At 36.7% G+C, this 26,751-nt stretch overlaps 1 protein-coding gene across 1 annotated transcript; it reads right to left on the bottom strand.

Annotated features, from left to right (window-relative positions):
• Window positions 1-993: 993 nt before the first annotated feature.
• On the bottom strand, window positions 994-20,796 carry DEPDC1 (DEP domain containing 1). The gene is made up of 12 exons (XM_052637784.1): window positions 20,749-20,796; window positions 17,489-17,754; window positions 14,826-14,982; window positions 14,051-14,169; window positions 13,495-13,625; window positions 12,115-12,162; window positions 9,192-9,332; window positions 6,435-7,286; window positions 5,825-5,997; window positions 3,418-3,603; window positions 1,841-2,026; window positions 994-1,134 (listed from the first exon to the last, which is right to left on the bottom strand). The coding sequence occupies exons 1-12, from the start codon at window positions 20,794-20,796 to the stop codon at window positions 994-996; spliced, it is 2,448 nt and encodes an 815-aa protein (XP_052493744.1).
• Window positions 20,797-26,751: the final 5,955 nt, after the last annotated feature.

The following is a 26,751-nucleotide window of genomic DNA, read 5'->3' as shown; positions in this document are numbered from 1 at the left end:
GTCTATGGGGTCGCACAGAGTCGGACACGACTGAAGCGACTTAGCAGTAGCAGCAGCAGCAGTAGAGAACTGTTTCATCATTAAAAAGGCTAGTCTTCAGTAGGAATGAATCCTCATGACTTGATTTCAGGGGGTGTACTGTTATTTTAAGTATATAATAGGTATATTTTCCTTGATTAGAAAATATTTTAGGGGAAGAGGTTTTCTGTTTTATTCATCATTTTCTCCCCACATCTTGAAGAATGAAAGGCATATAGCAGTTGCTAAATAAATATCTTTTAAATGAACATATGACTGCTTTCTACTTCTTTCATATCTCTACCTTCTTGGGGATTCATGACAATTAGAATGCAAAAGATACTTACTGGAAAAAAATGAATGTCTGAAGCAGTTGGGGTAAACATTAAAGGCAAACCAAAGTCTTATATATACATATTTTAAAAACACATAGATACATAAATAGATCAAAAGTAGAAAAAGAATATATGAGTGCAATATTTAGTAGATGAAAATTAATTCATCAAGTTTCCAAATATTCTTCACATTCTTACACTTAGAAATAAAAGTAATTATAAACAACTAAAGCAACTAGTTCTTTAAGTGACATCCATAAGCATGTGCAGATAAGTTTTTTTTTTTTAAAACAGAATTACAGCTTAATCTTGATGAGCAAATGTCAGTTTTCAAAATTCAAGTAAAAATAGTTTTAGCACACATCATGATAACTTTTCCAGATAGCTGTATAAAAAACAAAAGATCATTTCTGGTTAAAATACCTGGTATCATCTACTGTTATTTGCTCTCAGTTAAGGTCTACTAGTTTCTTAGCAGCTTCACAATGATAAAAACTATTTGGCACCTCCTTATATAATGTTTTATTGAAAAAAAACCAAACAACTTTATTAATAAATAGACTTCCTTTTTAGTACCTGAATTCTTACATATGGCTTCACTTACCAAAGTTCTAGAAGTAGTACATAATTTTCAATTCAATTAGTATCTTAAACTACGAAACTTTGGTTTTCTTAAAAATAGCATTGGTTGCTTGATTGTAGGTTTGTCACCGAAAAGTGCTGCTTCACTTTCAGAGGTTGGAAATCTTTTCTGATATATTAAGGGATATTCCTTCTGAAACTTAAAAATGGGGTGAACAATTAGAGGATATTTAGCATTATTATCCAAGCTGAAGCCACTGGTCAAGATTTTATAAGGATTCCGTGCTCCTCTCAAATATGTATTTGATAAGTATCCTTTTACTTTATCCTTGCTTCTCCCTCCACTTTCTCACATATGAAAGGTATCTTGTAATATTTCTTGGAGCCCAGTTAGCATTAATACTCTAGGATTCTCTTCTGATATTAATTCTCCTAAATTCCAGATGTTCTTTCTTCTCATTGGTAACACCATGAAGGTCACTGGGATCTACTTGGTATATTTCATATTTCTTCGAGTGTCTCAGATCTGGAATTGGACATGCTAGAATTATGTGGCTACAGTGCTTTGATATAGAGCTAAAAAATCTAAATGGCAATGATGAGTCACTAAAATTTACATCTTATAATCTAAAGTTTATAATTATTTTCCTAAGGTATAAATACAAATATGGCGTTTTCCATGCTATAAATACAAAATACTTGACATAAAGGAGAGTATATGCTATTATTGTTATTATTAATTTCAGGACAGAGTAAAACCAAGCAGGTAGAAATACGTAAGTTATATATATATATTTAAAATTCAAAATATTAAAATAAGAAATTAGATTCTAAATGCTTTTAAATAACAAACAGCAATAGCATCTTAGAAATATTTATGATTAGGAAATTATTCAATCTCTTACCTGTTTTAGTTTTCTCCTTTTCTCCTTTAGAGGCAAACTCTTATTTTTAATAATATTCTCTAAAAGTTCTGCAATTGCAGCTTGAGAGGTAGAAACTTTCTGTTCATCAAACTCCTGAGGACTGATCTGCTTACAGTATGAATACGTTGGCAGAGGAGCAATCACTCCATCTCCAGGATTTTTAATCTGTAAAGAACAAAATGATACAGTCAAATCTATTAATTCAGGTCACGTTCCTATTTGGTAAATGATTCTTTCAATGGAATTTTGTTCATATTATTTTGCCACCAAACATGCAACATTTTAAGAAAACTGTATTATGCAGCAGAGAAGCAATAAGTCAGTAGAGTCTCACTCCCAGTCCTACAACCTACTACAGCTTTATAACCATCAGCAAGTTATTTAAACTTGTCTTGATTTGTCTCATCCATAAAATGGGGATGTACATAAGATATTGATAATGTAAAATCATCATTAGTACCATTAACTATAGATTTTATCCTTTTAACTATGAAACAGTAACAATCAACATGATATTTTAATTCATCTTAAAACACTAATGTTTTGAAATAGTGAGTGTTCATCTACGATTTCTGAGGTATAAGAATATGGGCAGGGCCTCTAACATCTGTAGACAAGAGAAAGAAATTGGAGGCGATAGTTATAATTATGGTAAGTCATGGCAACATTAGAATGGTATGCGTAGGAAGAAACATGAGTATATATGCTGGGCAGTCAAAGACTGAATAGAACAGATGTGTTGTTTTTGGCTGCTTAGATTCCTTTTCTCCTTTCCATTCTACCCCCAACTATCCTTACTTTTTTTTTGAATAACAGACTATTCTCTAATCTATGTAGAGTCACTCAGAGTATGGCCCTCTCTCCAACTCACTCACCCTCAACCACTTAAAAAATGTGCATTTAACATAGATTGGGCCAATATGAGTCCATACCAGTAACTTTTCAAATCAAAGGTGAAGGAATGGCTCTTTTTCCCCATGGAATGCAAAGAGCTTTAATGGACCATAGGGCTTCCCTCATAGCTCACTTGGTAAAGAATCTGCCTGCAATGCAGGAGACCCTGGTTCGATTCCTGGGTCAGGAAGATCCACTGGAGAAGGGATAGGCTACCTACTCCAGTATTCTTGGGCTTCCCTTGTGGCTCAGCTGGTAAAGAATCCACCTGCAATGTGGGAGACCTGGGTTTGATCCCTGGTTTGGGAAGATCCCCTGGAGAAGGGAAAGGCTACCCGCTACAGTATTCTGGCCTGGAGAATTCCATGGACTATATAGTCCATGGGGTCACAAAGAGTCAGACACGACTGAGTGACTTTCACTTTAATCAACCATATCCCGTCATGTGAAGGAGCCAGTTTTCAACTACAGGACTGAAATGGAAATAAGAGATGAAGGGATGGAAAGGAGTTCTCTGGCTATTTGAATCTCCATATTCTATCTATATTCCTGACTTTTGGAGGTTATTTACGTGGGCTGAAATAGTTTCCCTTTTTGATAAGGCTAGTTTGAGATGAGTTTGACACTTGCAATAGACTAATGCAAAGAATTTTAAGACTTACAATACATACATGGCCCTTTCTTAAGTAGTTAAGATGTTTCTCTACTGCAGCCTGAAGGTAAGAAGGCACTTGAAGAATTTCCTGTTGATGATCCATCAAGAAAGATACTAATCTTGCAGCAAGAAGCTCATCAAGATCTACTTCTTCAGCACAGCGTAACACACTCCGAGAAAAAGTGTGTATCATCTAGAAACATAATAAAAGACGTGAATTCAAAAGCTTAAGGTTTTATATAAATTAGAGTATCAGTAAATTCTAGGTAGCATTATGCTAACAGATTGAGATAAAGTGATAAGCCAACTTCAGCTTAAAAAATGAGGACAATAACGTAACATTAGGAAGAATAAAATGCCAATTCCTTTTATTTTAGTACTTGTTAAGTAATTCCTTAATATAAATTCCAAATGACCACAAAAGACTTAGCTTTTTAACTTTGTCACAATTTTATTAGTAAATACATAGATTCCATTAATACCATATAAATATGGTGCCCCTAAGTTGGGAAGTTCCCCTGGAGAAGGCAGGAAGGGATAGGCTACCGACTCCAGTATTCTTGGGCTTGCCTGGTGGCTCAGACGGTAAGGAATCTGCCTGCAATGTGGGACACCTGGGTTCGGAATATCCCTTGGAGGAGGGCGTGGCAACCCATTCCAGTATCTTGCCTGGAGAATCGCTCTGGACAGAGAAGCCTGGCAAGTTACAGTCCCCAGGGTTGTAAACAGTCAGACATGACTAAGCGCAGCACAGCACAAGGACTGTTAGAGAAGAGTGACTTATAAAATTGATCCCACAAAAACACAAATAGGAGAATATATAACATATAAACACATGTGGTTACAAGGTTGGCACCATATATCTTTTGAAATTGGAAAATAGTTTTTAATGCTATTCCATCAGTCTTTAAAGACAATGTATGTATTTTTCGGTTCCATCATGATGATCTTCAAATCCTGGGATAAATTTTAGGTTTCAAAACTAATTTACTCTCATTTATATCCATATAAGCCACCAAATATAAGATACACACATGTAAGCACCCTTGCACACACTATTTTCCAGTTTCAAAAGATATATGGTGCCAACCTTGTAACCACGTGTATTTATATGTTATATATTCTCCTATTTGTATTTTTGTGGGACTAATTTAATAAGGCACACATAAACACACACTTCATTCTAAAATAATTTGAATACAAAATTGTATTTTAGGTATTGTGCACATAATAGATGCTGAGCATATTTATTAAACTATTTTTGGTTTTATTTCTACACGTCTGGCAGGTTTTTCCTATCTTCTTCTAAGGTTCAGTCCTCAGATTTTTATTCTTTTTTTCCTCAGCTTTGTAGAGCTCATTTACTCCCATACTTTCAACTACCACTTTTCAAAACACATACTTTCGGCCCTGATCTTTTTTCACCAGGCTCAGGTTTCCAACACTCTGTAGGATAAATTTCACTTGGATGTCCTATAACCTAACTGAAAAAGTGTAAAATCAAAATTATCTTCTTTCTACTCATATCTCTCTAAATATCTTCCCCTACAAACTTGCCTATGCTCTTTAGTGGTGCCACAATCACTTGAGTGTAATTTTTTCTCTTTATATTAGGTCTGTTATTATTAAAAAACTGTCCTTACTGAGTGGAAGAATGGAACTTAGCTCTTGAGTCCTTGCTACTAGAACATCCTGTAAATTGAAGCTGTGCTCTGAGGAAGTGGCAGTTCTTTATAGACAGAGAGAGAGACAGAGATAAAGAGAGAAACAGAGAGAGACATATTAGAGGTACAATTTCAAGAGTTCATTTCCAGTGGGGATCTGGATATGAATGCCTCATCCCTCATCTTCATATGGAGCCCAAGACTATTTCACAGAAGTTCTCCCAACTTCCTGCCTACAGTGACAAGCCATCCTAATTCACATAATACATCAAATACAACTTTTCCACTCCCAGAGTACCTGAAACACTCTGACTTACTATATATGAATTTCCCATTAATTCTCTATTTCAAGGGTTACAGTGCCCTTCAGCTTTCAGCAGTGCCTATATCTCCTTTTCTTTCCCCACCAAACAGAATTGGCATGAGGCAATATAATATGGTCTGACAGTCTGACTCATTGTAACACAGAATGAATGAAGAGGCAAAGTCCTTAGACAATACAAAGATCAAGATGTGAAAGTATAAAAGACTGGGCATAAAGGATTAATGTGCATTCCGCTGTACATTAGGGAAGGTTAGACTTTCAAGTCTTTTAAACTCAAGAACCTAGGATTTCAAGACCATGACATCACTTGAATAGTACTCTTAGTTTGGTTTTCTATCTCTTTTTTTCTGCCGGGGACAGGAGAATGGTGGTCATGGTGGTGGTTTATGATTCAGACTTTTTCTTTCCTTAAGAAATCAACTTACCAGTGATCTTGTACCCATTGCATCATGAAGTTGGGGCATATCAACATTTTGACTCATTCGAGAAATCATGCGCATTAAAAGTTGAAGCTTTCTACGATTTGGTGGGGGAAGTAACAAACAACATAACTGCAGTGCATCGATGGCAACCCTCTCTAAATGAGGTTGCAGCAAACCTAGGAAAGCAAAGTCACCCCCCAGGGGAAAAAAAATCATCAATGACACTAGCCGTTTTAATACTACCAGCATACAGTTATATAAGGAAGGCAAAATAATATTTTAATATTTTAACTATTCCATGAAATTTACACATTCTTCAAAAACATGGTAAGGTACTCATTATTTTCTTCATAACCCACTGGCTTATGAAGGACTGAAAATCTTTCACCAATTATAAACTGACTCAGAATAAATGAAATTTAAGGTAAAGAAAAGGAGTGCTTTAGGTAAGTAGAATAAATCTTGGTTATGCCATGACAAGTCTTATACAACAAGAATTTTTTCTTTTGGAGAAAAAAATTAAGCAATTTCAGAGAAGAAAAGCCAGATAAGCAAAACTGGGTTAGTAAACACTAAAAATTAATATTACATGCATTGAAAGCATCAACCTTACTTTGTGTGCCAGTCAACATAGAAGAAGCTGGAGGTAAAGAGTTTTCTGAAAGTTCTATTGTGCTTTTGCAGAGTCTTTTATTGATTGTGGCACTAGACTCTCCGAGTTCACCTTCCATAGCTGTTTGCACACTGGTGCTGCCTTGTCCAAGATTTGGTTTCATGATAATTTCAGCCACTGGCATATTAATATAACTATTCCTTCTTGTACTACTTCTTAAAAGTAAACTCTGAGATCTACAAAGCTGTTTTGGTTTGCACTTTCCATTATATAACTCCTCTTGGTCTTGAATGGTCAAAGTAGAGGTTCTCTTATAACCAACAGAGAATGGCTTTTGAATACTTTCCTCTGAATGAAGATTCATCAGGGATTCTTGTTTGGTCTCAGATTCTAAAGATTGCTTATTATTTTGTCCTTCTATGTTCAGAACAGATTGATGGAAGACACTGGAGACCTCTTTACTTGAACTCCCTGGTAAATCTACAATTCCTTCTAATGAATAGCACCTTGGTTTGATGTTAGAGGACAGAACATGCATTCTACTTAAGCCTACTAAATTATGACAACTTCCTCCCATTATGTCATTAGCACTGGCTCTTCTGTTTTTAAAATTAACTAGCTGCATTTTCTTAGCATATTTTTCTTGAAATCCTTGATCACTTATCTGCAGTCTCTCAGTAGTATCTGATTCTTCTTTTGTTTTGTCTTTATGAAGAAGACTGAGAAGAAGACACTCAGTTGATTTGAAGGAATTCAGATTGTTTAAATGAAGAATTTTTGAAGACTGTGGATCATCTTGGATTTTATGTATCCCACTGGGTCTATCTGAAACTGTGACGTAGCCACAAACAACTACCAGGAAATGAAACAAAAATTAAGATGCAACTGTATGATAGTGGACAAAAATAAAACAAAAACAACAGCAATATTAAAAAAATAAAGCATCACTATAGTACATATTGTTAGTATAGTACAAATAGCAGCTGCTTAATTCAGAAGCCACTTAAATAGGACACATGCAACATTCAGTTACAAAGTGCAAGACTAGAGGTTTTCCAACTTGTGATGAAAATAATTTTAAGATTTATTTCAACAATCTAATTAAATGGATTGAGTCAAATACATTAAAAGATATCTACTTTCAGTCTACAAGTATTAGAAAGTTCTTAATTATAAGACAACTATAGTTTAAGAAAACATATATATGATCTTTCTCTTAGATACCTGGTACATAGCTCCTAAAACCCAAGGAATTTCCAGAGTGATTGGAGCCTTTTATTCTTCACCATGAGCCTATTTGAGCACACTTCAGTTTATGCTAATGAGTTGACTTAGGGCTGGCCTGAGTAAAGTTGAGTAAAGAATCTACCTCCAATGTAGGAGACCAGGGTTCAGTTCCTGGGTTGGGAAGATCCCCTGGAGAAGGAAATGGCAACCCACTCCAGTATTCTTGCCTGGAGAACCCCATGGAGAAAGAAGTCTGGCAGGCTACAGTCTATGGTCGTTAAGAGTCAGACACGACTTAACTACTAAACCACCACCAGTGCTGGCCTTGCTTAGAAGGTTGGAATTTTAGTCCTACCTCAAGGAGACCTGGATTTGATCCCTGGGTTGGGAAGATTTCCTGGAGAAGGGAATGGCTACCCATTCCAATATCCTAGCCTGGAGAATTTCATGGACTGTATAGTTCATGGGGTCACAGAGTTGGACATGACTGAGCGACTTTCACTTCACTTGACTCTGGTGTTTCCCAGGTGGCACTAAGTGGTAAAGAACCCACCTGCCAATGTAGAAGACTTAAGAGACATGGGTCCAATCCCTGGGTCAGGAACATTCCCTGGAGAAGGGCATGGCAACTCACTCCAGTATTCTTGCCTGGAGAATCCCATAGACATAAGAGCTGGGTGGCTAAAGCCCACAGTGTCACCAAGAGTCAGACACGACTTAAGTGACTTAGCATGCACACATGCATACCTCCCTGGAGGGGGTGGTAGGGTGGGTGGTGGTGGTGGTGATCAAACTTAATCAACAATGACCAATGATTTAATCAACCATGTCTATGTGGTGAAATCTCAAACTAAAATGGAAACAACACAGCTATGGGCGCTTACCAGTTGGTAAATACATGGACAAACTTGGAAGAGTGACATTCTTGAAGAAAACATAGAAGCTCTGCACAGATCTTACCCCCATTTCTTGCCCTATATCTCTCTTCCACTTGGCTACTCCTGACTTATATACTTTATAATAAACTGGTGATCATTAGGTAAAGCACTTTCCACAGTTTTGAAAACTATTACAGTGAATTATTAAACCTCAGGGGGATTGTGGGAATCCCTGGGTTTGGTAATGAGCCAGGGAGAAGGGCTATGAAACATGAGGACCCCATTTGCAGCTCCTGTATGAAGTGAGGACAGTCTTGATGAACTGAGCGAGCCCTTAATCTGTGGGGTCTAAGCTAGTCCTGGGTAGTTAGTATCCAAGTTGAAAAACTTTGCCCTCAACTTTTGGGGTCTGGGTTAACTGGGTAGTTTCAGAAATGAACTGAATTGCAAGATGTGATTGGTGTAGAGAGTTGGTGTTAGAATGGTATATTTGAATGACTGAAAACATAACAGCAACCAGAATATTTCTGAGTTTTAAAATAATTTATAGCCTGTCACTTTCATACTTATCTATACTTTTAGATCCTTTAAATTATGGGGGACTTGGAAACCAGTAAAATAAACTAAATAATAAGGAAAAATCTATACATACCCAAAATGTTTACAAATAATTCATAATATTCAAAGGTAAGTAGAGGTTCAGGGAGATCTAGAAAATAATCTGCAATTGTTCTGAATACATCTCGCTCAAATCCAATATAAGTTGGATTATTCATGTCATTACTTCTTGGCCCTAAGTGGAAGGCAAAAAAATAGTGAAATTTATTTCTTTTAAATATAATTTTTAAAGACACTTATAAAAAGCCTAAAGCCTGTATTTATTTCATGAAGGATCTATGCTTAACAACAAATTCTGTCATAATTCAAAAATTTAAAAGGTTGTGCATATCTCATGCCTTCTCACTATCTTTTCACTAGAAATCACTGCAATTATTAATATTTTGTTTAGTTTTAATATTTGTATGACTGAAAAATTTGAAATATATTTTAAAAGTGTCGGGGAAGTTTATTTTAATGGAATTTTATCACAATTCATTTTATATAGCACAGAATATTTAGATATTGCAAATAATTCTTTCAAATTATCTTTTGCAAATTTACATTTTCATGATTAAATTTTGCCTGATATAAAGCATACTCTGAATGAATTTAAATAATGTCATTACATTGCTATTCAATTAGCTTAACATTACTGAAATAATTATGCCTACTTATTGGTATTTTCCTCAGGAAATTCTGATCTCATGTTATAGATGAAGAAACTGAAGCTCAGAGCCACTCGCTCAAGATTCAAGAGCCTTTGATGGCAAAGCTAAAATTAGACCTCAGAGCTCTGTAACAGCAAGTCATAGGACCTTGAGACTCAACAGCATTTAAAGTGCGGTTCATGGACAACATAATCAGAAACATCAATATGACTATTAAAAGCATAATCTCTTCTATACAGTACAGAATCTATCAGAATTCCAATGCAGCTAGGGATTATTGATCTAGAATTTTTGCTCTTTGCTCACTAATTTCGTAGCTTCCAAATACTGATCTGGGCATCTTCACTAGAAGAATCTTCTGAGATAGGATTTTTTAAAAAAATCCTGACATATTCAATCAGTTGAACCTGAAAGTTTGGTGAGTATCTCTAGTGACTATGTTATGCAATAAGATTTGAGAGTTACTCTACTATCTTTCAAGGTAACACACACACATACACACTTAATAGTTTAAAGGCTAATGATGGCTTCATATGGAACAAAACAGTTTTTATAAGGAGGATATGACATATATTCTTAATATGTAGAACAAAAATTTTGATAATCATTACAAGTTTTTTAAGATAGAAAATTCTTTACTGGAATTAACATATAAAATTTACAGTTAGAGAATCTAGGTTTGAATATATAGCTCCTCATGTATCAGAAAAAAAGCCTAAATTTTCTTTTCTAGAGAAAAATTGGGAATAGTATATTGATCACTGATTCTTGTATGTCACAGGATTACTGTGGGGGAATAAATAACAAACAAGTTAAATGAAAGTCTTGATATTGCTTCTGGCTAGACATATTGTTGTTAAACTGGAATCCAGTAAGTTATATCTTTGGTATCACTTATGCATAACATGCATAATAAGGGACTGCAAGTAGATCCAATCAGTCCATTCTAAAGGAGATCAGCCCTGGGATTTCTTTGGAAGGAATGATGCTAAAGCTGAAACTCCAGTACTTTGGCCACCTCATGCGAAGAGTTGACTCACTGGAAAAGACTCTGATGCTGGGAGGGATTGGGGGCAGGAGGAGACGGGGACGACAGAGGATGAGATGGATGGATGGCATCACTGACTCGATGGACGTGAGTCTGAGTGAACTCCGGGAGATGGTGTTGGACAGGGAGGCCTGGCATGCTGTGATTCATGGGGTTGCAAAGAGTCAGACACGACTGAGCGGCTGAACTGAACTGAATTGAATGCATAACATGGACTGGGAAGCAAAAGAAACAAAACCCTAAAGATGAGGTATCAGAGAAATCCCTGGAAGTATGCTATCTGAGTTGCTAACTATGAGGCAAGGTATGAGAGAGAAAGGCAGGTAGGTAGGGGAAGGTAGAAAGAGAATTTCAAAAAGCTTATGTTTCTGTTCAAGATCTTTACCTTGATTTGATAAATAGAATTTTTCTGTATCTAATATTATTTACTTTATTGCTACTCTGTTATTTTGTCATATTGACACCCAGTGGACAATAAGGGAATATATACTTATTTTGAACATTAATAAAACACAAATTTTATAAGACCTAGAAAATTACTTCTGTAATATAATTATTAAAATATAATTTTACTTTTGATGATTAAGAAGCATACACCTCTGCACACATTTTTAAAACTGACTTTGAGAGCAATTAGTGTTTTGTACTTGAACAGGGCCTTAAATTATAAAAATCAATCATCACTGACCAGTATGGAAAAAGCTTGAAGAACAAAACATTAAAAAATTATCTAACTTAGTGAAGATCATTCTTTTTGATAAACATAAAAGTCCCATTAATATATCCTATGGAGAAGAAGTATATCATGAAACATCTGAATCCTGAAGCTGCATACAATGGCCAGGGGAATGAAGTGGGTTTTATGAGACTTCATTTCTAATTGAAACTTTATATTTACCAGCTGCTTTATTTATAAGTTGCTATTTGAACTCCCTGGACTCATGAGACAATTGATGTAGATTATATCTAAAAATTGTTTGAGATCTTCTAGGTTATGATTTTATGATCTATGAAAACTGAGTCATAAATGATTAGATTGGATTATAAAATCATTATCTGCACAGAAAAAGTGCTTTATAACACAATCCACATGCAATGAGAGGTAATCAGTTCTACTAGATCTTCATTTAAACATCAACAGAAATGATATAGTTCAATTTTATCATGACTTTCATGAATTAAAATAATCCCTTGGTTCTTATTAAATACTATAAATATAATACATACACATATCACACATATACCGTTTGTTTACTTACAATTTGCTAGGCACTTCATGGCAGATAGTACCCAGTGAGGAAGATCATCTACACAAAAAATTAATATCATTTAATTATACAATTATTATAACAGTATATTTAAAACTTCACACTTGCTACATAATTATACATATATTTATATATATGTATACGTACTACCAGAGTTAAAATTGATTACATATTTAATAAGATATAGAGCCATATAGTATTTTAAAATACAAGTTTAAAAGTTAGCTATGCTTCTTGAATATTATGGATTTGAGTGAGACCTATGACAGAAACAAGCTATATTTTAATATTATATTTTATAAAATATATAAATATAATTAATGAAATATATTAATATATAAAGATATTAATAAAATATATTAATTAAAATATTATATTTTACTATTAAGGTGATTTCAAAGCAAGGCTTGCTTAAAATCTTTCAGTTGCCACTAAGTGTAATATGATGCATAAGTGTTGTAGTTTTTTGACACAAACACAAAAACCACACATACATTTCACTTGAAAAGTTAATAGTCATAAAGAATAGAAAGCTTAGATGAGAGCATACACTCAAGTTATTTCAGGTAATGAAAGATGGGATTGATCCAAAGCTGCATACAAACACAACATAGCTCCTAGTTTTCAACATTTACTTTTTGTCCTTATGATTAAAATCTCAAAAGTTCTTGCCCACAGAAAGGATCTCAAAGTAATGCATGCCAGTTAATTCTACAGCCAGCAACTGATTATTAGGAAAAAAGACAAGAGCCAACATTTTGAGTAAATTTATTAATACACTTCCTGTAATGTAAATTTTCCAATGCAACTGGCTTGATTTCCCTGATTTTCTTTATATTTGAAACCAATACATTATATAAAATACATACAATATGAAGCTGATATTCTTTTAAATATTGTTCTTAAGTTTGGACTTATATTTTACTTTGTGTTACTTTGGTTTTGCATGTGTCTAGACCCCTTTAAATCTGTATGTAACTTCTCATGTAAGCTCCAGAAAGGAATGGAGCATTTTTCTCTTAATCATCACTAATCTTTAGCACAATGCCCGGCACATTGTAGGTCCTCAATAAAATGTGGTTAAACAATAGTTTCAATTTTATTTGCATACTCTTTGGATGTTTACTCTGCCATTAAAAAAATTCATGCAAGAATCCACCTTAGGAGCTAAAACAATAGTGTGAATAATATTCATTTTAAAATTATTTTGCCATGATTACCAAAGCACCTCTGATAAAACAGTAGTCTCCCTGATGTTCTCTCAGTTGAAGCATTCTACTTTATATATTTTGGTCTTTCTTTATCCTCACTATAGCTGCAGCCTTTTTTAGCAAGTTTAAAATGATTCCAACTTCTTTTATTGATACCAACCTGATTTGTCTTGCAGTATAACTACTCCATGTTTACTTGTATTGGTCATGTTGTACATTATATACTGAGGAATTACTTGTTTGGGATTTATGACTTCTTCTAGGGAGGATACACCTAGAACGGTTTGCAGGCTAAATAGAAGAAAGAATACAAGCTTTTTTTTTCTCCATAAAATAGGTGGAATAGAAATATGTGAGTATGAATAGAAAACAGACAAAGATTTCAGAATATTTTTCTTAAATCAAACCTCTAAGGCTTATATTTAGTATCTACTTTAAAGTATATTTATCTTTATAACCTTTGAAGGATTCCAACATAGACCCCAAACTATAGCTACAACTTTGAGTCAAAGAAAAAGCAAATCATAGTCAATCCATTCTACTTCTACTCTACCAGAACAATAAATACAAAAGTATTTATTATGAAACACATATACAGGTGAAATTCTAAGCGTTGAGAATTAATCTGCTCTTCTTCAACTGAGCATCTTGATGAAAATAACAAAATAACATTCTAAACACCCCAGGAACTTGGTTATAGCTTAGTTTTAGCTTACTAGATCAGAATAACATATCTCCAAACTTCTTCAACATCTTTCTGGCTTATTTCTCTGTTTTCAGCTAAATTTTCTTGATCTTCATCAATTATTTCACAGTTCATTTTCTCTGCATTTTCCTGAAAAAAGAATTACTTTGGTTTAATATGATATGCTCAAATTTTAGAAATAATGAACTGATACTACTTCTAACATTTAGTAATTCTATAGTATCAGTCTACTGTGGAGCTGTAAAGGTGTCACTTGAAGAAATAATACAATATTTGGGGCTTCCCAGGTGGCACTAGTTGTAAATAAACTGCCTGCCAGTGCAGGAGACTTAAGAGACACAGGTTCAACCCCTGGGTTGGGGAGATCTCCTGGAGAAGGAAATGGCAACCCACTCCAGTATTCTTCCCTGGAGAATCTCATGGACAGAGGAGCCTGGTGGACTATAGTCCATGACGTTGCAGAGTTGGATATGAATGAAGCAATTTAGCCCTTAGCATGCACTGTAATAGAGCTTTTGGTTTTGTATCTGCCCCCACTACTGTCAAATTAATTTAAGATACATGCTTAAATTATACAAATAGTATTTCAAATATGTCTCACTTTTTATTATTATTTGAGTTCCAAACAAATTTACATACATACATTTAGAATATAATATAGCTAAGTGATTCCAAGCATTGGCTTCAACTCTTAAAGAATCATTTACTTTTAATTATTCTATTGATATTATTAAGCACACAGTAATTATATTCAAACAAGTGATTAGTAAAAAGGATGTTTTTACCTGAGAGAAATGTAGTCCATGTTTTTTGGGAGTTCTTCGAGATAAGTTTCGCAATTTAAAAACACTATCTTTATCTTTGGAAAAATTCTCTATGCTGTTTTTTCTCAATTCTGGATGCCTTCGTGGAAGAGTTTTAAGTGGAGAACTTGTAGGAAATCTGGTTTAAGAATATGCAATTAAATAATGTGAGATAATGAACTTTTAGTGCCTATTTATCTTAGTGCCTATTTATCTTTTCAATTGTGGTTCTGGGAGAGGACTCTTTAGAGTCCCTTGGACTGCAAGGAGATCAAAAAAGTCAATCCTAAGGAAAATCAACCCTGTCACTGGAAGGACTAATGCTGAAGCTGAAGCTCCAATACTTTGGCCACCTGATGCAAAGAGCTGATTCACTGGAAAAGACCCTGATGCTGGGAAAGATTGAGGGTGGGTGGTGGGGGGGAGTGGGACAGAGGATGAGACAGTTGGATAGCATCACTAACTCAATGGACATGAGCTTGAGCAAAATCTGGGAGACAGTGAAGGACAGGGAAGCCTGGCGTGCTGCAGTTCATGGGTCTCAAAGAGTTGGATGTGACTTAGCAACTGACCAACAACAAAAATCTTAAAAATAACTCAAAAACACTGGGTTTAATTTATCAAGGAATGAATATTCTACATAAATTAATTTTCTCTTAAGCCTTTAATTTTTTAAAAGTTTCCTGATATCATGAGTAAACTGTATATTTTAACTTTATTCCTGTATAATTCAGGGTTATTAATAGGACTAATTCTTTAGGAGAGGTATGACTTACATACAAAACAGTTCTAGAAAGTTACATTTTCTAAATTTCTATTATCTAATTTGTATATATTTTCTGTCCTGTGTGACTGTTCAATTTTCAGAACTCTGTTGTTCCTTTTGATTATAATGCTTTTCCTCCCTTCAATTTAATATAAAATATTTCAAAGATACAAACAAGTACAAGGTGTTTTTATAAAATAACATCCACATAGGTGACCATCAACAAATGCAACTGTTAACATTTTAACAAGACTTCTTAAACCAATTCATAGTTTTATTATCACTGTAAAAGGCCTAGAGGTAGAGAGATTAAGAGTTTTGCAGAATTTCAGGTAAGAGAAAACAATAGTCTAATGAAAAAAATACCATGAAGACAAGCAGACAGATCAGAGTACTGAGGCAGCATGATATACATGGTTTGATAATTATATCATATTTAAAGAGGAGAAGGGAAAGAATGAAAGCAACTACAGGAAAGACTGCCATTCATTCAGATATGGATATAAGAGGTCAAAAGTTAGCTTAGGCGATGGTAGTGATTTTTCATATGCTATATGATATGTGAAGTGCCTGTCTAATAGGCAAAAAGTGAGTCCTAAAGCTCAGGAGCGATATTTGGGTTGGAGACTTGAAAATCATTAAGACATGGCATGAAAGCAGAGACATAGAAGGAGATTGTCTAGGGAGAGAGGTGAAGTATAGACAAGCCTAGGACCTTGAGGACAATAAAAGCTAAAGGATGAGCGCAGCAGAGAAACTCAAATGGTGACTAATGAGTAGTGCAGAGAGGAAAGATTTATAGAGTTTTATAGTAAGTATTTATATATTTGTTATTGTAGTTTACTTGTGTGACACAAATCATCTTTGACACATAGGCAAAAATCTATTTCTACATTTCATTTGAAAAGTACTAATTTTGTAGAGTAAAAAAGCATATGTATTAGAATCCAAAGATCTAATTTAAGGGATATATAATCAAGAACTCTGGGTGCATGAGAGAAAACTCAATTATGCAGACCCAAGAGAGTCAGAAAGGTCTCTTGACCTCAAGGTGGGCTACAATACAGCTGACATGAGAAGAAATGTATTCACTAGTCTGATGAATGTGTACATGAGCATATTTCAGACTGAAGGATAAGATTTGTTGATGCATGGTCCCCACCTTTTCACCTGTAAAAATGAGTTAATATCTACTCTGTTTAGCTATTCTAGGTATTAAATAAGGAAAACACATAACTCATAAAGTAAGGCTGCTGCTGCTGCTGCTAACTCGCTTCAGTCGTGTCCGACTGTGTGTGACCCCATAGAAGGCACCCCACCAGGCTTCTCCATCCATGGGATTTTCCAGGCAAGAGTACTGGAGTGGGGTGCCATTGCCTTCTCCAAAGTAAGGCTGCTAGCACGTGATAAATGCTTATTTTTTTCAAATTGTGGTATATTTCATTTTTTAGTTATTAAATAAGCTTGCTATTATTTATCTCATTACATGTATTCTTAGATTATATAGATTTATCTCTATTGAAAGCAAGAACCTATGAGAATTTGTAATTCTTAAATCTATGAAACTAAATGTTGATAATGTTCTGTCCTTCACATGTTATAGAGCTTTCAGAAGATGTTAAAGTTACAGTATCTCCTCCTTTCCTCACAACTTTCTATTTTATTATATATACTATCTATCATTATAAGGTTTGAATTGTGCAGGAATTAGTCTTAAAGGACTTTAACTTCTCAGTAGTTTCAAGTGAACTAAGAGCAATAGTTTTCTAAAGAAAATATTACTTCTCTTAAAGAGGCTGCTGTTTTAGTAATCATATAATAGAAGCAGGGTGAAACTTTATGGTTAAGTAATTCAGGTTTGCAATTATTTCTTTAATACCTGAATAGCTGACTGTTGTCATCAAGATTTTCTGTCCCCCATCTGCCTTTGATATCTTCAATTACATGATTCTTAAGAAATTTTCTCAATAGCTGGATAGTCTGTTGCCTTGTAACTTCAGGACCAAAATTGCTATTAGTTCTCAATAAGTCATAAAGCCAGTCCACTGCTTCTCCTGCTGTAAAACAGTTGCCATATTTTTTGAAGTGTTGCCTATGTTTTCTTAGGGGCATTCCCACTCGAAAAGACGTGGTAATTTCATTCCACTGCAAAATGAAAAAAAAAAAAAGTTTTAAAAATCCACTCATTCCTTTCACATATTAAATCATTGAAATTCATGAAGAAATCATTTGTCTTATTTGTGCTAAAATTTTTTTACATCTCATACTAATTTCTTATTATTAATTACAGTGTTACAAAAATATTTTTATGTAATGGTTTTTGACTAAAAGTACTTCATTGGCTGATTAGCTTACTTAGGAAACCTAGGAATAATGGAGAACTGTAATGGACCTGCCTTTAGTCCTCAACAGAGAAAGCATTTATTCCTGTTTCTACAACTTCAACTAATATTAAAGATATGATAGTAGCATTTGTGTCAGACATTACGCATTGCATTCATTACTTCACTTTAATTCTCACAATTCAATGAATGGGTACCATTATCATCCCATTTTCAGATATGGAATATGAAGCACTGAGATATTTAATAACTTGACCAAGGTCACACACCTGAAAACTCTAGAATTTGTACTCATAACTAAGCACGCGAAACAAAACTTATGGCAGGCAGTAGTTTTACTGGTAAAATACCTTTAGTATTAAAAAAAGTTTATATATTTACTAGTGAAGATCCCAATAATGAACATAACAGATGGAGTAAATTAAAATTTAAGTTTATTGTTTGTTTAATGACACTGTGATATATTTACATTTTAAAAAGATAATCACACTTTCAGAAATCTTTTTCAAATTACCCAAAATTTTGGGTTTGTGGCAGGTCTAAGAGTGGTGGTATAGAAGGTGGTGGTGATAAACGTTTTTTTTGGGAGTACAATTGCTTTACAACCTTGTGTCAGTTTCTGCTGTACAATGAAGTGAATCAGCTGTATGTATGCATATATCTCCTCCCTCCTGGACTTTCCTCCCCTGTCCCCTACACCACCCATCTAGGTCAACACAGCACCAAGCTGAGCTCCCTGTTATACAGCAGCTTCCCATTAGCTATCTATTTTACATATGGTAGTTGGGTTTCCCAGGTGGCTCAGTGGTAAAAATCTGCCTGCCAATGCAGGAGATGCAAGCTCAATACCTGAGTCAGGAAGATCTCCTGGAGGAGGAAATGGCAACGTACTCCAGTATTCTTGCCTGGAGAATCCCATGGACAAAACCTGACAGGCTGCAGTCCACTGTGTTGCAAAGGGTTAGACATGACTGAGCATGCTAACGTGTATTATATATATATTTATATATATATATATGTATGTCAATCCTAATTTCCCAATTCTTCCCACCCTCCCTTTGTCCACACCTCCATTCTGTATGTCTGTGTCTCTATTCCTGCTCCAGAAATAGGCTTCATCTGTATCATTTTTTCTAGATTCTACACATATGGGTTAATATAAAATATTTGTTTTTCTCACAGACAGCTCATAGAGCTCAATATCAAAAAACAAACAACCCAAGTCAAAAAATGGGTGGAAAGCCTAAAAAGACATTTCTTCAAAGAAGACATACAGACGGCCAATAAACACATGAAAATATGCTCAGTGAAAATGGGTTTCCCTTGTGGCTCAGGTAGTAAACAATCTGCCTGCAATGCAGGAGACCCAGGTTCAATCCCTGGGTCGGGAAGATCCCCTGGAGAAGAATACATAGAGTTGGCCCATGAACACATGAAAATATGCTCTACTTCCCTCATTATTAGAGAAGTGCAAATCAAAACTACAATAAGGTATCACCTCAAACCATCAGAATGGCCATCAAAAAAATCTACAAACAATGCATGCGAAGGTGTAGAGAATAGGAAACCTTTTGCACTGTTGGTGGGAATATAAATTGATACAGCCAAGTGGAGAACAGTATGGAGATTCCTTCAAAAACTAAAAATAAAACTACCATATGACCCAGCAATCTCACCATTGGGCATATGCCCTGAGAAAACCATAATTCAAAATGATACATGTACTCCAATATTCACTGCCACACTATATTCAATAGCCAGGACATGGAAACAACTCAAATGTTCCATGACAGATGAAAGAGTAAATAAGATGTGATACAGATAGAGCAGAACATATAACTTTTTAATTGAAAAAAATCCTACTTTAGAGGTGAAGAAATCTGATCTGTAAATCCAACTATGTTAGTACTTGTTACGCTACCACTTCTCTAACCTATGTGGTCCCAACATCATAGCACAAAATTTAAGGGCTGAAAGAAAACACAATAACTGTATTCTTTTCTTTATACACCTCCACATTTCATGTTATTCAAGAAAGTTATACTGAGCTGCAGTTTATACAGAGAATAAGTTGTCTGTTATTCTACAGATAACAGCACACTTTCACTTACAGTAACATCTACTCTGGACAACTCTCAGCTCTACCAGTGGGGAAACTGATGCTCACACAAGTGATCCTCCTAACGTCACATAACTAGTGGCACAGTACCCTCGTGGACCGATGATCCAAATACACAAGACACTGTGTGCAAGTACAAATCCTGTGACTACCAACAGTGGCTCCTGATGGGTACTTACAATAGTCTGAGTTTTAGCTGTTAGAAATAGCTGTTATTGAGTTGTATTCAGTCGATACATCCTGTATTTAATTCCACAGGACCGGAAAAATGAAGCTGTCACAATCTGATCCTACAAAACACGGGAACTCGTTCTAAATTCCCCTAAAATCCTGTTGGGGGTAGAAAATCTGGCGCGAGGAGCGTCTAAACTCAGAATATTCTAAGTCATCCCAGGAGACGCCGAAAACACCAAGAACAGAGTCGCTTAAGAAGTTGGGTCGATGCGCCTACCCCGGGAGCCTGGAGCAAAGGAGCGGGGCAGACTCTCAAAGGAGGGGGACAAGCGTATCCAACGGTATCGCAAAGGTCCGCGATACCCGAGAACTCCCCTCATCCGCCTCTTTAACGATCTCCTGGGCTCTGGGGCCCATCCCTACGCCCTAGGAAAAACTATGAGCCTTTTCACGTAAAACCGGCCATCACTCCGCTGGCCAGTCTCGTCGTTCGCGCTGTCTTACCAGCTTAGTGGCCCGATAAGGGCCTGGAGGCACATCCCGATTCTCCATTCCGCCCACCGGGCCCAAGGGTCCCTCAGCGCCCGGTGCCCGGCATGGCAGCGGAAGGCGACACTCAGACCCCGATTCCCGGGCGGCGACACAGATCCCCACAACCGTCGGCCCCGCCGTCGATTTGAATACCGCCGAGGGCTGCGCTGATTGGCTGAGCTGTCTGGCCACGTGACGCACCGCCCTGGCCAGCCGCAGGGAGCGTGGGCGGTGGACTCGCTCCAGGCTGCGGCGCAGGCGGGCTTGGCTGAGAAAAGCTGATCTTCCTCCCAGCGGGGTGAGACCGGCTCCTTAACCTCACCTGGCTTCTCTGAAGTTGTTTATCTGTCTTGCGGTCCTTGGCGAGGCGGAGTCATGCTTCCACACTCAGAATTGGTGAGGCGGTTTATTCCCCTACAGGATGTTTGGAGCCCAGCATTTGGCTTAAAGGAATTTGAAATTTGAAAAGAAAAAAACGAACAAACACAAGCCTTTTCTGCCTGGTCCCGCAGGGTCCCAGGCAGTTGGTTAGCAAGAGAAACAAACCTGGGGCGTAGCTTTCGCCCCACTGACCGCTTGGTTTTGCTTTTAGGAAGCTTCCTGGGTATAAGGGACCACAATTCCATCCTCCCCAGTGCTGAATGTAAGTTAACGCCCACTACCCCCACCCCCTCCCGGTTGTTGGGTAATAAAATGGAGCTTAGTCGTTTTCGGTCAGTATACGGCTTGTGACAGGTGATGCAAAACTTGCCAAATTGCTTCCCTTAAAATCTATCTCATCAGACGAAAATCCTGGGTTTATTTAAATCGTGGATATACAGAAACTAAAGTTCCCAGAACTTGCTCAGAATCTCAGGTCCTGTTGGCATATCTCAGACTTCCTACTTTTAATAAACGTTCTATCACGAGTTTGAAACTGTTTTGGTGGTGGGAGTCTCTTAGTTCAGACACTGAGAAATTACCTGAGTGAATTGAAGGCATGAAAGAATTAATTTGGAAATTAAACGACAATTTGAAAGGATAGACTATAGTAAAAAGGAGTAATAACATAAACATTTTAAGGGAAAATACGATAGTGTGATCACTCACCTAGAGCCAGAATTCCTGGAATGTAAAGTCAAGTGGGCCTTAGAAAGCATCACTACGAACAAAGTTAGGGGAGGTGATGGAATTCCAGTTGAGCTCTTTCAAATCCTGAAAGATGATGCTGTCAAAGTGCTGCACTCAATATGCCAGCAAATTTGGAAAACTCAGCAGTGACCACAGGACTGGAAAATGTCAGCTTTCATTCCAATCCCGAAGAAAGGCAATGCCAAAGAATGCTCAAACTACTGCACAATTGCACTCATCTCACATGCTAGTAAAGTAATGCTCAAAATTCTCCAAGCCAGGCTTCAGCAATACATGAACCATGAACTTCCAGATGTTCAAGCTGGTTTTAGAAAAGGCAGAGGAACCAGAGATCAAATTGCCAACATCTGCTGGATCATGGAAAAGGCAAGAAAGTTCCAGAAAAAGATCTATTTCTGCTTTCTTGACTATGCCAAAGCCTTTGACTGTGTGGATCACAATAAACTGTGGAAAATTCTGAAAGAGATGGGAATACCAGACCACCTGACCTGCCTCTTGAGAAACCTGTATGCAGGTGAGGAAGCAACAGTTAGAACTGGACATGGAACAACATCCAAATAGGAAAAGGAGTACGTCAAGGCTGTGTATTGTCACCCTGCTTATTTAACTTATATGCAGAGTACATCATGAGAAATGCTGGACTGGAAGAAGCACAAGCTGGAATCAGGATTGCTGGGAGAAATATCAATAACCTCAGACATGCAGATTTCACCACCCTTATGGCAGAAAGTGAAAAGGAACTAAAATGCCTCTTGATGAAAGTGAAGGAGGAGAGTGAAAAAGTTGGCTTAAAGCTCAACATTCAGAAAATGAAGATCATGGCATCGGGTCCCATCACTTCATGGGAAATAGATCGGGAAACAGTGGAAACAGTGTCAGACTTTATTTTTTTGGGCTCCAAAATCACTGCAGATGGTGACTGCAGCCATGAAATTAAAAGACACTTACTCCTTGGAAGGAAAGTTATGACCAACCTGGATAGCATATTCAAAAGCAGAGACATTACCTTGTCCACAAAGGTCCATCTAGTCAAGGCTATGGTTTTTCCAGCGGTCATGTATGGATGTGAGAGTTGGACTGTGAAGAAGGCTGAGCACCGAAGAATTGATGCTTTCGAACTGTGGTGTTGGAGAAGACTCTTGAGAGTCCCTTGGACTGCAAGGAGATCCAATCAGTCCATTCTAAAGGAGATCAGTCCTGGGTGTTCATTGGAAGGACTGATGCTAAAGCTGAAACTCCAATACTTTGGCCACCTGATGCAAACAGTTGACTCATTGGAAAAGAATCTGATGCTGAGAGGGATTGGGGGCAGGAGGAGAAGGGGATGACAGAGGATGAGATGGCTGGATGGCATCACCGACTCGATGGACATGAATTTGAGTAAACTCTGTGAGTTGGTGATGGACAGGGAGGCCTGGTGTGCTGCTATTCATGGAGTCGCAAAGAGTTGGACACGACTGAGTGACTGAACTGAACTGAGTATAATAATGTACAGAGTTTACTTACCTGTTGCATTATTTTGTTACCTATTGCTTTATTTCGTTGGAGATACATATCTTTCTGAACAGATCAATGGTTTGGAATTTTCAGAAAGCTCTTAGTGGATAGGAATAATCAACTCTGTTTTGTATTGTGTTAAGGAAAAGAAGTACAGTGATAGATATTGCAAAATAGTGTTAACCATTTTTTAAATCTGGCTTTATGACACATTGTTCTAGGGTTTTCTTTTTTCTTTTGTTTCCTGTTTCCCTTCAGAATGAAAGAAGATGAGAATGTGGAAGTCAAGATTTATTTTGCATGTTTTGTCTGGCTTCCTAGTTGAACATCATCTCATATACAGTCTTCAGTATGAGTAGCCACAGCCTAATATTACCTGTTTTTATGTAATATTACCTGACAGGGCATACCATTAATGACACAAAATTAATTTCAAATTATAAAGCTTCATCTGAAACATTATAAAAGGTAGCAATAAAAGTGGGCTTCCCTGGTGGCTCAGTGGTAAAGAATCTGCCTGCCAGTGCAGGAGACTTCTTTGCTCCCTGGGTGAGGAAGATCCCCTGGAGAAGGAAATGGCAACACATTCCAGTATTGTTGCCTGGGAAATCCCATGGACAGAGGAGCCTGGTGGTCTACAGTCTATGGGGATGCAAAAGAGCCAGACTCGACTTAACAACTAAACAACAGCAGCAGCAACAACAAAAACAATAAAAGTACATCTAAATTTTTTGTAAGAAAGTGGTTGGAGGAATTCTGAGAAGGTGTGTAATAAGATGTAGGTGTCACATCTTGAGAAGACCTCTGAGACTCTTATTTAGTGACTTCCATATTGCTTGTGGGCTCACTCTGCATCACCCACCATCCTCTGACCATTTGTTTAGATAAGAAAATATCTAAAAGTCAAGGTTTTGTCAAACATGGGTGGTTTAGCTTTTGTTAAGGTGATTTTACATATCTTTGCTCTTAGCAACTGTTCATTGATTTCATAGTTTGATTCTTAGAAGTAATTTTTTATTTCTCTCATTATCGAGGTTTTAAGAGTCACTTTATCATCTTTTCCTCATTCTTTGACATCAGAATGTCTCATGGAGGTTATAAACCACCTGAATTTGGATTATTTGGGATATCTGTTAAAATACAGATTCCTTAGATTCCCCAGTTTTGGGGGAGTGTTTGTGTGTGGTTGGGCATGGCAGGATAGTACAAGGTGGATTCTTAAGGATAGAGGAGTCTGAGTTCTCTGAAGATTTCATAGAGCTGATCTGCTAGAATGCCCATAGACTTCCTGCCTGTAGACTTATATGTGTAAGAAATAGGCCTCTGTTAATTTACTTGTGGCTGAACCTAATCGTAATTGACAGAATGAATATCACAAAGTAAAATGAAATGAATGCATCACCTCTTAAATGTAAAAGACATAAAATACGATGAAACAAATTTTTCCACCTTGACAGACATTATCTGTCTTAGTAAGTTTTCTCCACTTGCCTTGAAGTTTAATTTTTTAAATTAAAAAATTGAATTTAGACTGTAGTTTGTTTGTTGCTCTGTCTCTAGCTGCTGCTGAACAGTACATAGTAGTAACTTAATAAATAATTGGTGAACAGATGAGTTTTTTAATCACTAAAGGAAAGTTTATATATAGGTGGTATAAGTAAATTATCTTTCCTAGGAAACGTTTTATGAAATCTTTGTGCATATTTGTCAGTTATCCTTGAAATTTAGCTATTCCACCATGCTATGTTTAGAGTTTGAGTTCATGAGTATTGACTAATATTTGGTATGATCTGAGGAAATTTCCAGTTCTCTTGTATTACTCCAGTTTCCTCCCTGCTTCTGAAACTAGTATTAATGATTATTTTATTTCCTGGCACTATCTTCTTTTTCTTGTCCGTCCTCCTATAATTTTTATTTTATTATTATTTTCCCTTTAAGTTCTGAGAGAATTCTTCCAACTGAGCTTTAAATTCATTGGTCCAATTTCCTTTACTCTATGTTTTATGTGCTATGCTTAGTTGCTCAGTCGTGTCCAACTCTTTGCAACCCCATGGACTGTGTAGCCTGCTAGGCTTTTCTGTCCATGGACATTCTCCAGGCAAGAATACTGGAGTGGGTTGCCATGCCCTCCTCCAGGGGATCTTCCCAACTCAGGGATCGAACCCAGGTCTCCCACACAGGCGGATTCTTTACCCTCTGAGTTACATAGTAACTCACTCTAAAATGCTCCAAAAGGATGTTCTTCTTTGAACTGCTGATGTTTTAATTGTGTGCATTAATTTTCTTTATGTATTCTTATAAAAGATTGTTTTGAAAATTTACCATCAGTAACTGATATGAGTCTTAGTGAAGGCTGGATCAGTCAGTTCAGATCAGTCAGTCAGTTGTGTCTGACTCTTTGCGATCCCATGGACTGGGGTCACACCTGGCTTCCCTGTCGATCACTAACTCCCGGAGCCTGCTCTAACTCATGTCGCATTGAGGCACCATCTGACCATCTCATCCTCCATTGTCCTCTTCTCCTCCTGCCTTCTGTCTTTCCCAGCATCAGGATCTTTTCCAGTGAGTTAGTTCTTCACATCAAGTAGCCAAAGTGTTGGAGTTTCAGTTTTAGCTTCAGTCCTTCCAATGAATATTCAGGACTGATTTCCCTTATGATTGAGTGGTTTGATCTCCTTGCTGTCCAAGGGACTCTCAAGAGTCTTCTCCAACACCATAGTTCAAAAGCATCAATTCTTCAATGCTCAGCTTTCTTTATGGTCCATCTCTCACATCCATGCATAACTACTGGAAAAACCATAGCTTTGGCTAGATGGACATTTGTTGGTAAAGTCAAGTCTCTGCTTTTCAGTATGCTGTCTAGGTTTGTCATAGCTTTTCTTCCAAGGAGCAAGTAACTTTTAATTTCATGGCTGCAGTAAACCATCTGCAGTGGTTTTGAAGCTCCCCAAAATAAAGTCTGTCACTGTTTCCATTGTTTCCCCATCTACTTGCCATGAAGTGATGGGACTAGATGCCATGATCTTAGACTTTGGAATCTTGAGTTTTAAGCCGGCTTTTTCACTCTCCTCTTTCACCTTCATCAAGAGGTTTTTTAGTTCCTCTTTGCTTTCTGCTATAAGAGTGGTGTCACCTGCATATCTGAAATTATTGATACTGCTCCCTGAAATCTTGATTCCAGCTTGTGCTTCATCCAGTCTGGCATTTCTCTTGATGTACTCTGCATATAGGTTAAATAAGCAAGGTGACAATATACAGCCTTGATGTACTCCTTTCCCAATTTGGAACCAGTCCCTAGTTCCATGTCTGGTTCTGTTGCTTCTTGACTTGTGTACAGATTTCTGAGGA

The sequence above is a fragment of the Budorcas taxicolor genome, chromosome 3, assembly GCF_023091745.1.
Source record: "Budorcas taxicolor isolate Tak-1 chromosome 3, Takin1.1, whole genome shotgun sequence".
In the NCBI taxonomy this organism is placed as follows: Eukaryota; Metazoa; Chordata; class Mammalia; order Artiodactyla; family Bovidae; genus Budorcas; species Budorcas taxicolor.
This window is presented reverse-complemented; position numbering and strand designations above follow the sequence as displayed.

Bases quoted from the DNA above. Each gene is read 5' to 3' on its own strand.
- DEPDC1 (XM_052637784.1), bottom strand. From the start codon at position 20,796: ATGGAGAATCGGGATGTGCCTCCAGGCCCTTATCGGGCCACTAAGCTG. The intron at 14,983-17,488 runs GTATTAAAGAAA...TTCTTAAACCAG, and splicing joins GACAACAGTCAGCTATTCAG to ATTTCCTACAAGTTCTCCAC. The intron at 7,287-9,191 runs GTATGTATAGAT...ATTTCCTGGTAG, and splicing joins ATTATTTGTAAACATTTTGG to TTGTTTGTGGCTACGTCACA.